The sequence below is a fragment of the Hippocampus bargibanti genome, linkage group LG06, assembly GCF_051943395.1.
Source record: "Hippocampus bargibanti isolate YZ-2025 linkage group LG06, ASM5194339v1, whole genome shotgun sequence".
In the NCBI taxonomy this organism is placed as follows: domain Eukaryota; kingdom Metazoa; phylum Chordata; class Actinopteri; order Syngnathiformes; family Syngnathidae; genus Hippocampus; species Hippocampus bargibanti.
The window spans coordinates 30,051,070-30,063,941 of NC_142739.1; the positions used below are offsets into that span (position 1 = coordinate 30,051,070).

The 12,872-nt window shown below is 41.5% G+C and overlaps 1 protein-coding gene across 5 annotated transcripts; it reads right to left on the reverse strand.

The window, feature by feature from the left end:
* Positions 1-1,913: 1,913 nt before the first annotated feature.
* Positions 1,914-12,828, reverse strand: leng9 (leukocyte receptor cluster (LRC) member 9). Of its 5 annotated transcripts, none has more exons than XM_088997935.1 (8): positions 12,382-12,720; positions 9,112-9,229; positions 8,542-8,666; positions 8,127-8,453; positions 6,520-6,679; positions 6,021-6,093; positions 4,693-4,803; positions 1,914-4,608 (listed from the first exon to the last, which is right to left on the reverse strand). In XM_088997935.1, the coding sequence occupies exons 1-8, from the start codon at positions 12,482-12,484 to the stop codon at positions 4,195-4,197; spliced, it is 1,431 nt and encodes a 476-aa protein (XP_088854061.1). In that variant the 5' UTR covers positions 12,485-12,720; the 3' UTR covers positions 1,914-4,194. The 5 variants fall into 5 exon arrangements, with proteins under 5 accessions (XP_088854061.1, XP_088854060.1, XP_088854059.1 ...); XM_088997934.1 differs by having other exon boundaries at positions 4,693-4,827; XM_088997932.1 differs by adding an exon at positions 12,740-12,828 and having other exon boundaries at positions 1,916-4,827; positions 12,382-12,489.
* Between the last annotated feature and the right edge of the window lie 44 nt (positions 12,829-12,872).

A 12,872-nucleotide genomic window follows, 5' to 3' on the forward strand; every position in this document is an offset into this window, starting at 1 on the left:
AGAGAGAGAAAGCGTGAGAGAGAGAGAGAGCGTGTGTGAGAGAGAGAGAGAGGGTGAGTGAGAGTCAGTGAGAGAGAGAGAGAAAGCGTGAGAGAGGGTGAGTGAGTGAGTGAGAGAGAGAGAGAGAGAGAGAGAGAGAGAGAGAGAGAGAGAGAGAGAGAGAGAGAGAGAGAGAGAGAGAGAGAGAGGGTGAGTGAGAGAGACAGAGATAGAGAATGAGAGAGAAGGTGAGTGAGAGGGTGAGAAATAGGGCGAGCGAGAGATAGGGCAAGTGAGAGAGACAGAGAAAGAGAGAGAGAGAGAATGGTGGTGAGTGAGAGAGATAGAGAGTGATAGGGCGAGCAAGCAAGAGAGAATGAGAGAGATAGGGCAAGCGAGAGACAGTGAGAGAGAGAGAGAGAAAATGAGAGAATGAGAGAATGAGAGAGAGATCAGCTGAGCATGAGAGAAATAGGGGGAGCGAGAGAGAGGGTGAGTGAGAGAGACAGAGAAAGAGAGAGCTAGGGTGAGAGAGAGAGAGAGAGAGAGAGAGAGAGAGAGAGAGAGAGAGAGAGAGAGAGAGAGATCTTCCCCTGTTGAGAGCAGAGGAGGGGCGATTAAAATTGAGAAGACACCCCTCGTTGACTTTTCATCATTTCACTGTCGCCCTCCGCATTTTAACGCCCGACATGATGTCTTCCATAGATAATTAATCTGTTAACGGGGATGGGGGAGGGGAGGTTTGACCGCTTCTCAACCCCCCCCCCCTACTTTACATCAACCTGACCCATCTCCATCCGGAGCAGCGGCGGAATGAAGCTTTAGCAGATTACAGCAGGGGGAAAAGCGCCGGAGCGTTTTAGCAATCCGCTCACATGCCAGATGCAAAACGGCGTCATGGAGGCCATAAGAGGGAAGGGGGGATGCACTCAAGAGATGCACATTAAATGAGTGTAAGTGGCGGCTAAGCACTTTGCTGAATGCAAAGGCGGTGAAGAATTGTGTGGGGGGGGGGGGATTCCCAGGCAGTGATGCAGAGGCGACGGAGGGGAAAACAAGAACGCCATTTTGGCGTGGAGGAGAACATGTGACCATGTGGATGATGTGATCATTTGGTAGAATTGGGGGGAGGGGGCAGGGGGGTGCGCTTGTTTTCCGTGTCACTGAAAGACAGAGGGGGGGGAAGGGAGGTCATTCCAGTGAGGGGACAAACAGTAGCGAGAAACAGAGCGTGCCCACTGACTCATATGGAGCCCCCCTGGCCCCCTTTTTATGTGTGTGTGTGTGTGTGTGTGTGTGTGTGTGTGTGTGTGTGTGTGTGTGTGTGTGTGTGTGTGTGTGTGAGATTGTATGACTAGTCTTGTGAGGACCACGAACATTTTATACCATGGGCAAACTACGGCCCGCGGGCCCAGTACCAGTATGCTAAGTCGACCATTGTTACATGTGGCTAAGGGTGTTTCTGTGTTATCTAAGCAACGGTCTCAGGCAGTAGAAGTGGTTGAAAAACTTCTGTTGATTTGGATTAAGGAAAAGCAGCTAGCAGGGGACAGTGCGAGTGAGGGCATTATCGCCGAGAAAAAGCGGCAACAAAAACTTCACTTGGATATCATCAAGAGGCGACTACATTAACGACCATCACAAAGGTAAATAAAACCACTTTATTATACTGTAGTTTATTTATTTAATTATAATACAGTAGCACATTTATTATACATAAAATAAGGTATATTGTGTGGAGTTTTAAGGCTTATTCCGTGGAAAATTATGTTTTATGGGGACCCGGAAACGAATTATTCTCATTTTAATGGCGTCTTATGGAAAAAAAATGTTTGGAAGACAAACTTTTCACCTTACACACACTTTCTGGGAACCGATTAAGTTCGTAAGCTGAGGTGTCACTGTATATTCTATGATAACCTCATGATTTGCTATTTTTGCTAGCTTTGGAGCTGTCCAACCTTTTTTAACTTATTCAATAATTTATTTGGGAATTGAAATTATGACGTCGAGCGCCATTCCGGAATTTGTTCGGGTTTTGTTTTTTTCCTGCTTGAGTGCCGATAAAGCGTTGGCCATGGCATCTGACAATGTTTATTTTTCCACAAGAGGGCAGCATTTCCCCTTTTTTCCATATTAGTGCTTTGTTCCAGCTTCAGCTGTTGTTAAAGCGCCATATAAAGCAATATGTAATGCATTCTATTTTGTACATCCGCCCCCATTTTAAGCTCAGATAACTCCGGACCCATATAACTTAGGAATTAACTCTTTTTTTTCTGGTTAAAGAAGTGAGACTAAGGTTTCTAACGCTGTATTGAATGTTTATATAGTCCTAAAAGTAAATAGTCTGTGGGACCTGCAATTGGAGTGACAATGACCAAAACCCTGGCACTGGAGTTAACACATTTTTGGACATCGTCTGGCGGTGAATGAGTTAAGTTGCATTTATACTAACGAAAACAACAACGTGAGTAGGAGCAATCATTTTATTTCATATTTCCACTGTTCGGCTGTTTTGTGCCTCCCTTTAATGTTTTTTTTTTCTTCACAAGGAACAGGAACAAAAAAAAAAATCCCACTACAGGTAACATCCGACTTACGACCGGCTCGATTTACGACCACCCGTACTTGCGACCATGACCTCCAGACCCTATTTTTAACATTTTAAGAGGGGGAGTTTGCGAGTCATTTAGCGTCCGAGTCTCTATTCAACATTTTGAATGGATTTCGACTTACCACCACTTGGTCGTAAGTCGGATGTTACCTGTATATGTATATTTTTTTTAAATACAGTAAAGTCTCGTTATATCGATATCGGATATATCGATAGTCCCGGTTATATCGATACTATTTCTATGCACGCACGGAGAAAATTACATGAAAACAGGGTCGGATATATCGATAGTCCCGGTTATATCGATATTGTTTCGGACTCCCTTGAATATCGATATAACGTTTTTTTTTTTTTTGTCATACATCTCGTTAAGATGTCCGTAGTCCACTTTCTATCCCACACACAGTTCAAGTTTGACTCCATACGTTAAGGCAGTTGTGTAAACATTCAAAGTCATCAAAATATACTAAAAAAAATCTCCGATTCCGATGAAGTTGTGATGAAAATAAACATCAAGTCACTGTACAATTGATCACCTGAACATAAGTGCTGATTAATAAACTCTCGTTTCTCCCTATTCGCATTCATTAAAGCTTTATAAAAACAGTTAAAAATCATTAAGAAAGGAAATGCCAAAATATGTTTTATTCGAGATATATACTCAATGATAAGCCCTAAATTCTTGTACCTGGCGTTAAATAGCTTTTTTATAACGTACATACACAGAGAAAAATGCAGATATGAGCAAATTCATAATCTAATGCACTGGTATCAAAGTCAAGGCCCGGGGGCCAAATCTGGCACACCGCATCATTTTATTCGGCCCGCAAAAGCAAATCTGGGATGTTGAGTGCCATGATGCTTGCTAAAGTTGAAACCAAAATGTCAAATTGTCCATTTGTAAACCACAATAAAAATTAGTTTTTACTTAAAATTTGAAAACTAGTTATTCATCAATTTGTTGTGGACTCTATACGTAATATTTTTCGGGGATGAAACATTCTAATGGCTTCCCCAAATTCATAACGCACCCCGCAAGAGGAAACCGGAAGTACAATGTGGCTTTTCAAGCAAAAAAAAATGCCTATATATCACAGATCTCAAAGTGAAGGCCCGGGGGCCAAATCTGGCCCGCCACTTCATTTTACTCGGCCCGCGAAAGCAAATCAAGCATGTCAAGTGCCATGATGTTGAACCAAAATGTTAAATTTTTGCATGTAAACCACAATAACCGTCATGATTTTTGACATTACATTTGAAAACCAGAATATTTTCCGGTGTATAAGGTGCACCCTAAAGCCTTGATTTTCTTCAAAAAATAAATCGCCTTATATGTGAAGTAATATTGAGCCACAACAGTTTTGGCGACGACTGTCAGCAGCCACCGACTCCATTTCCTGTTGTAGAAGTATTGTGTAACCCGACCCTCTACTGTATAATAATCATAAATTTCATTTAGAAGCGCCTTTCAAAACCCTCAAGGACACTTTACAGTCACAGGATATTTTTTCTGCGTGTGAGCAGCGGCCAAAAAGCAGCGGGAAAAATACGTTTGACACCCCTGATCTATTGCAAAGAATCCCGAGCGCGTAAAATCCGAATTATCGCAGACTTACCGTACACACCGTCTCATAAAACCCATCGACCTCGGCGCCCCCGACGACGCAGAGGTGCAAGCAGTTGACGGGCAAACGGCCGAAATGTAAACCTTTGCCCACCTTCAGGTCGCCGGCGCCGTCGAAGACGCGCTCGCCGTCCTTGTCGGTGACCTTGGCCAGGGTTAGATGATAGCGAGGGTTGTACGAGTCCCTGTGGAGCAGGCCCTCGCTCCTGTAGGCTTCCTGCAGGCCGGCGTTGAGCTGCTGGAGGCCGAGCTGAGGCTGGGGGCTCAGGTACAGCACCCTGCCGCTGAAATGCTTCAGCTTGACGGGGAAGCCCACCGCCACGGGGGGGTTGCGGTCCAGGAGGGCGAAACGGCGAAGGATCTCCGCCGCCGCCTCCACTTGGGCGGGACCCTGCAGCACCAGGAGGCACAGGGTGACGTGGAGGCCGGCCGAGGCCTGCCAGTGGGGGGCGGACGACGGGAGAAGGCCGATGACCTCGTCGCGGAGTTGCTGGAAAGACGCCAGGATGGCGGGAGTGTTGGCCCGGAACGCGATGAAGTGGGTGGCTCTTTTTTTAGGGGGGCGGCGGCCACGGCTATCGTCGCTCTGAGGGGTCGAGAGATTCGCAGGCTGAAACAACGACATGGAAAGGATGCACTGGACTTATCGAGATACTACCCGTTTAGGTAAATACAGGGAACATCCGACTTACGACCGAGTTCCGTTCCGACCAAACGGTCGTAAGTCAAAATGGTTGTAAGTCGAAATCCATTCAAAATGTTGAATAGAGACTCTGAGGCTAAATGACTCGTACACTCCCTGCTCTGGTGCCATCACGCAGTCGATTGCTGTGCGAGAGTGAGATGCTGGCTGCCTGGCCAAAATTGTCGGACACATTGCCGGCCTGCTAGCGCGTTGCGGTGCTAGTCGTAGAATTAAAATTTATGAAATAGGATCTGGAGGTCATGGTCGTAGGTCCGTGTGGTTGTAAGTCAAGCCAGTCGTAAGTCGGATGTTACTTGTATATAGATTATACACATTCAGAACATTAACTCATTCACATGTGCAAAAATGTGTCCATTCCCGTGCCAGGGTTTTTGTCATTGTCACTTGAATTTTTGTTCCAGGACCCACAGAATATTGAGTTTTAGTACGACATAAACATTCAATGCAGCGTTAGAAACCTTAGACTCTCTACTTTCATCAGACAAAAAGAGTTCATTTCTAAATGATATGAGTCTGGAGTTATATGAGCTTGAAATGAGGGCAGATGTCCAAAATACAATGCATATTGATTTCTAGAGGGCTTTAAAAACAGCTATAGGAACAAAGCGCTAACATGGAAAACGCTGCCCCCTGTGGAAGGGAAAAAACATCACCAGAGGTCTGGCCAGCGCTTTATCAGCACCCAAGCAAGAAAAAACAAAAACAAACTAATTCCTGATAAAGTGCTGGCAAGCCCTCTTGGCCATGTTTTCTCCCTTCCACAAGGGGGCAGCATTTGCCTTTTGTCCAGCCACCCCCATTTGCACCTGTGATAACTCAAGACTCATAAGACTTGGGAATTAACTTTTTTTTCCGATGAAAGAGGAGAGTATAGGGTTTATGACACTGCATTGAATGTTGATGTCGTCCTAAAACTCAATATTCGGTGGGTCCTGGAATTCGACTGACAATGACAAAAACCCTGGCGCTGGAGTGGACACATTTTTGTACATCGTCTGGCAGTCAATGAGTTAAAAGGGGTGTGGGGAGGGCGGACATCTTTTCGACTGTTCCCAGCTGGATATGAGACCCAAGTAGGCCAAAGGCTATCTACCTACCACGGTATTATGCCCTTCCAAACTTTCTTCATCTATCAAATTCTGTCCTCCTTGATGTGCCTGGTCCTTTTCGCTAAAACGAAGAATAGAACATCGGATCAGTCAAGAGAGCCACTCGGGGGGGTATGCAAGACTTCACAATTCGGAGCAAAGCCAGGCGATGTGCTTGTTACATAACAAGAGTTTGACTTCTTGCCGGTTACTGCACTTTTGTGCTGGTGGAGGATTTCCAAACACATTTCGTGGACCAAATAAAAGAGGAGATACAATTTTTTTACACCCCCACCCCACCCTCTACCTTCAACATTCTGGTTGTTTTCCACATTGCATAACATCCACAATGAAATACGAACCCATGTGTGTGTCCGCAGTTTCACAAAAGCCAAAAATTCATTGAGGGACTTTTAACTTGGCGCTGTGTGCAAAAAGACGAGGCAAAAGGGAGTTGGATAAGGATTTGTCATCCATTTTTCCAGAGCGGCGTAGATGAAAAGCAGACCTATTCGGAACCTCCTCCGCAACGTTTGTCGACGCCTGACCGTCTTGCGCTGACTCAAAGGTGCTAGCGTTCATCTCGCCGCGCTCGTCATCCTGCGGATTTGCCTTCTCGCCGTGGCTACACTCCATTCTCGAAGAGGGTGGTTGCTCTCTTGCTGTTTCTAGGTGATTGAAAAGTCAATTTCGTTTGTTACAATACAGTACAGATTGATTTATATAGCGCTTAAACAACAGTTGACGCTATAGTTAGGTATCATATACAGGAAATAAAGCAGTCACAAAGATAGCAGAAAGCCCCATTTAAAGATCAGAAGACAAATAATAAGATCTTGAAAATAACTCTAAAATGTCTATGGAGCCAGTGAAAGGATGCCAGAGTATGAGTTGTATGCTCCCTCTTACGAGTATCAGTCAAGAGGCAAGCAGCAGCATTCTGGACCAGCTGGAGATGCTTCATGGAGGATTGGTTGACTCCAAAGTAAAGCGCATTACAGTCATTGAGCAGAGATTGTTGGTCTTGGTCATCAGACATTGTGTCGACCCAAAACCCAACCCCAAAAAAAACTCATACCGTATTTTGCAGTGTATAACGCACACCCAAATGCCTTGATTTTCTTTAAAAGATTACCCTGCACCTTATATGTGAATTAATATTGACTGTCAGCAGCCACCTATTCCATTGCGCCCCATTTTTAGAAGCCTCTACTGTAGCGCCTTATAATGTGGTGTGCCTGATATTTGGAAAACGCTTATATATTTATCTATTATATTTGGAAAACTTTTTTCATTCATTGAAGGTGCGCCTTATTCATGGAAAAAGTTTGAAAATATTCCATTCATTGTGGGTGCGCCTTATACACCGGAAAATACGGTAATTATGGCAATGGCGGACCGAGTATAGGGCGCACGCCAGATAAATGGTATATTTTGGTCATGAATGAAAAAAGTTTTCCAAATATAATAACAATAATATATAATATAAAAATCTGAGAATTTGGGTCATGTGAAACCTCCCCATTTTCCAAGACATTTGACATACGTATTTATTATTAATATTATTGATAAGTGTAGAACTATAGAAGAATTTGTTAAATTTGCAAACATTTTAATTTTATCTGAAAATTTTCAAGGAAAATGTGCAATTCAAAAATACAAAATACAAAAATGTTTGAACCACAATGAAAAAACGTGAAAAAAAAAAGTACGCAATTGGATTTTGATCCATTACTCAACCACGCAATTTCCTGGTTTGATTGGAAATAGTGTATTTTCTGGTGTATAAGGTGCACCAGAGTATAAGGCGCACTCCCAATGATTGAAAAAACGTTTTCTAAATATAATATATACATATTTAAAAGTTTTTCAAATATAAGGCGCTACGGTAGAGGGTGGGGTCACGCACTACTTTTTCTACAAGGACGGGGGTTAATTTCGGGACCTGTTGTGGCTCAATAAGACTTCACATATGAGGCACGCCGACGTATAAGGCGTATACGGGGTCATCTTTGGTAGGAAATCAAGGCTTTTGGGTGCACCTTACACACCGGAAAATACGGTATTTACTCTTTAAAAGTGGAGCAATTGAAGTTTCCTCCGATCCTGGCTTACCTCTGACTTCCTCTTCCCCTCCAAAGGGGGGAGCCAAAGATTGACCAGTGGAACCAAACACCCTGTCGGTCCTGCTGTGGCGGTCCCAGACCCGGTGCCCTTTATACGTGAAGTACTGGATCCTATGTCTGGGGAGGGCCAGTTCTGTGGTGTAGTCGCAGTCGCACGGGTTGCTGTCCCAGTTAAAATCGCAAAATGGCCGCTCCAACACGCCCAGGAAACGGTCCACGTAGCCCACCACGAATTGGGACGCGTCCGCCGAGGGGTCCCAAAGGATCCGGGAGATCACGTCGTCGGCTGTTCGCATGCGAGGCTTTTTATTGACGTCTGAGGGGGATGTTATTGAGGAGATGTTATTTGTGATCGGAGAGAATTTCAACATGCTTGTGATAGGAAACATTTTTAAAAAAGTGACCTTTTGCTTCATTTTCTTTCGGTTTGGCCATTTTGTTTCGATTAGCTTTCTTCTTCTGGTCTTCTTCATCGGGTTTGTCCTCCTGGTCTGGAAGAATTGCGTCTCCATTCGCTGCTCCTGGGTCACTACAAAGAACAAAAATAAATAAAGAAATCAAGATCAACGTCAAAACACAAGAATCGGTGCGAAATCTTGCAACAGTTGAACAATTTTGAATACAGGTAACATCCGAGTTACAACCGGGTTACGTTCCGGTAAAACGGTCGTAAGTCAAACGGTCGTAAATCGAAATTCATTCAAAATGGCTGACGCAAGGTTTCTAAGACAGGATAGTTAGTATACGATGTTTTTTAAGCAACGTTTTCTATTGAATACTATTATATACCAAAATGTTGACAGTTCATTTGTAAATCTTACAACTTTTAGTGTCATTTTAATCATTTTATATTTCGTATTATCGATCTTTATTACTGCGTCGGTGCTTTCTGCTGACCCAAATACGCACGGCTTCCCTCGCGTCGGTCGTAAATCGGATGTTACCTGTACATTGAACACATTTGTTCGTCTTACACAGACATGCTGGCGACTTCGCAGATTGAACCGTGAGCCATACGACATCTGTCACCAAAGTGGCATTTTCTCTCCAGGAAGAACGGGCACACGTCGTCTCCTTTCTCATTTGTCAGAGCTGTTCGAGGAAAAGAGACATTTTTTAGAAACATAACTCGTTCAACTTGGGAAAAAAAATAATGAGTAAAAAAAACAAAAAAACATTCCTGATGTTTTTGCTCTCTGGTTTTCATGTTGGTTACACCTGTGGTAAAAACAAATGTGTCTTTCCTAATCAATAAAAATTAATCATCATCATCATCATCATCATCATCATAAAACATTTATTTTATAAGCGCCTTTCAAAACTCTCAAGGTCACTTTTCAGTTACATGATAGGTTTTGCTGTGGGTGAGCAGCGGCAGCCACACACAAATAGAAAGCTAGCAGACTAATAGCTAATAATAATAATAATACATTTTAGTCCTAAACTGTTTGCATTTCCACTTGTTTGTGTTTTTTTATCATAATAATAATAATAATAATAAATTTCATTTACTTCTTTCAAAACTCTCAAGGTCACTTTTCAGTCACTGGATAAGTTTTTCTCTGGGTGAGCAGCGGCAGCCACATGTGCCACTGTTCACTCAACCCGCAGGTAACTCAAATAAATAGAAAGCTAGCTAGCTAATAGATAGCCAATAGATAGCTAATAGATAGACAGCTAGCTAGGTAGCTAGATAGCCATATAACTCATAGATAGCCAGCTAGATAGTTAGCGAGCCAGCCAGATAGCTAATAGATAGCAATTTGATAGCCAGCTAGGTAGCTAGCTAGATAGCCAGCCAGGTAGTAATGATAATAATCATAATAACCATAATAATAATAATGATAACCATAATAATACAATAAAAACAGTAATAATAACAATATACTAACAACATACAAATAATAATATATTGATAATATCTATAATCTAGTACTGCTTCATGTCACAAAGAGAGTACAGCAAGTGCTGAAGAATGAATGACTCAGTGTCTTTGTGTTGTCATGTTATTTGTGATTTCGTTTTTTTGACTTCAAGATTACACCGCGAGAGTGGCTGCCTTTCCAACAGCTCCTCTATTTTGTTTTTCTACTTCTTTCTTTCCTTTCCTCACTTTGCTGCTGTTAAATGTCAATTTCTCCACTGCGAGACGAATCCAATAATAACAATATATTATGCGACCCAGAATTTATTTCCAAACATTTTATTTATAAAGTTCATATCCCGATACGCCAAATTAGTTTTCCGTCGCCAAAGAGGTCGGCAAGACCATTTCATGAAAGCTTACGTCTCAATCAAATGTTTGGGTTCAAACGAAAAGGCCCCAATTTTACGATCATGTCCAGATGAAAACATAAATCAAACAGATAAAAGAATAGGGCGTATTATTGCTATACTAATGCAAGAGACTGGTACGACGTCTGGCGAAAGATGTCATCTATGACGTCACGATCAGACAAGCCTGCCTGGAAACAATTAAAGTACAGTACATGGCGCATAAATACTGGCAAGCAAGTTCCAGAGAAAAGGTGAACATGAACCACGACTTGAATCCATTTTTGAAAAGGTGAAAAGTTCACCGAACTATCAAGTTATTCTGCGTAAAATGAGGAGACGCCTTGGTTGGGTTGTCTTTTTTTTTTAATGTTATCTCATGTTATATCAACACATGAGATTGCTGATTCACTTCCAAATTCCAGCCAGCACTCCCAACGACGGGAAGGGAAAATGTTTGCTGTGATTTACCTTGTAAAATATCGACAGACAGAGAATTTTGCATATCGGGATCTGAACGTAAAATCTGTATAAAAAAATGTTTGGAAATAAATTATGGATCGCATAATATATTATTATTATCAGTAGATTATTATTTGTATGTTATTAGTAGATTATTGTTACTGTTACTATTACTACTATTATTATTATTATTATTATTACTATTATTTTATTACTATTATTATTATTACTATTATTATGATTATTATTATTATTACTACTACTACTATTATAATTATTACTACTATTATTATTATTACTTTTTATTACTACTATTATTAATACTATTATGACGACTACTATTATTACTGCTACTATTATTATTACTATTACTATTACTACTACAGTAAAGTGTCGTTATATCGATATTCAAGGGAGTCCGAAAAAATATCGATATAACCGGGACTATCGATATATCCGACCCTGTTTGCATGTAATTTTCTCCATGCGTGCATAGAAATAGTATCGATATAACCGGGACTATCGATATATCCGATATCGATATAACGAGACTTTACTGTATTACTATTAGTATTATTGTTGTTACTACCTGACTGGCTATCGAGCTGGCTACCCAGCTGCTTATCGAGCTAGCTACCTAGCTGCCTATCAATTTGCTATCTTTTAGCTATGTGGCTGGCTCGCTAACTATCTAGCTGGCTATCTACAGTATTAGTTATACGGCTATCTCGCTACCTAGCTAGCTGCCTATCTTAGCTATCTATTGGCTATATATTAGCTAGCTAGCTTTCTATCTATTTTACTTCAGGGTTGAGTAAACGCTGACGTGTGAGGCTACCACTGCTCACACACAGAAAAACATATCCTGTGACTGAAAAATGACCTTGAGAGTTTTGAAAGGCGCTTATAAATGAAATGTATTGTTATTATAATATCCATGCCTGTTTGCCAGAGTAAAGTACAGTAAAGTCTCGTTATATCGATATTCAAGGGAGTCCGAAAAAATATCGATATCACCGGGACTATCGATATATCCGACCCTGTTTGCATGTAATTTTCTCCGTGCGTGCATAGAAATAGTATCGATATAACCGGGACTATCGATATATCCGATATCGATATAACGAGACTTTACTGTAATTTAATATCAAAATATGTTCTCGAGATTTCAATATAGGCCAGCATACATGAAGCCATAACGAATATTATTATGAAAAAAGTACACATGGTCGAAATCATTTTCTGATTATTTTTGTACACTTTATTTCCTTCATGTTTTTGGGTTTTTTTTTTCATTTCACAAGAGGTCAACCATTTTGTATGCTGCTGAAGTCGACCGAAATGGGTATCATATGAAATGGAAATTCATTTCCAGTTTGTATTTTTTTACTACAGTACTTTTACTTTAATCAGGGCATTTTCCCACAAATATCTGTCTTCCTACTTAACATGTGAGTAGTTTCCCTCACCTCTGAAGAATTGTCCCTGAATGAAATGAATTACTTTACCTGTTTTGACATGGTCTGTGTCTGCTGGACATTTTGCTTTGCTTCTGTCTCCTTGTAAAGCATTCTTCGTGGTTGAGAAATCTCCCGTACATTCCGACGCCATGCTGTCTATTTAAAAGATAAGACTTGGTAAAATGCCGACTCACAGTCTTGAACTTGTTTAGTTGGACTTCCCTCCCACGTTGAAACTGACACACCTCGGGCTAAATACAACGTGCACGTTAACGCGGAAGTGGTACGAAACACAACAGGGCTACGCCATTATTAATGAGGCATAAAATACACGACAATATCGTCAAGACAACTTTGAAAGTTTTAAGGGACAAACATAAAATCATATGTTCGCTCCATTACGTACCTTTTCGATGCAGGTTCGCCCAAACTCAACCTTGACCTTAAGATGGCCATGCCGTGAGGGGTTCTGGGTAATGTAGTGCTCATTTGTTTCGGTCGACAAAAAAGAGAATTTTAAGCGTTTGGTAAAACTTTTC

Coding starts and splice junctions, on each gene's coding strand:
- leng9 (XM_088997932.1), bottom strand. CDS start 12,484: ATGGCGTCGGAATGTACGGGAGATTTCTCAACCACGAAGAATGCTTTA. Junction 8,667..9,111: donor GAAGTCGCCAGCATGTCTGT/GTAAGACGAACA, acceptor TGTTCTTTGTAG/TGACCCAGGAGCAGCGAATG. Junction 6,680..8,126: donor AGGGGAAGAGGAAGTCAGAG/GTAAGCCAGGAT, acceptor TCAATCACCTAG/AAACAGCAAGAGAGCAACCA.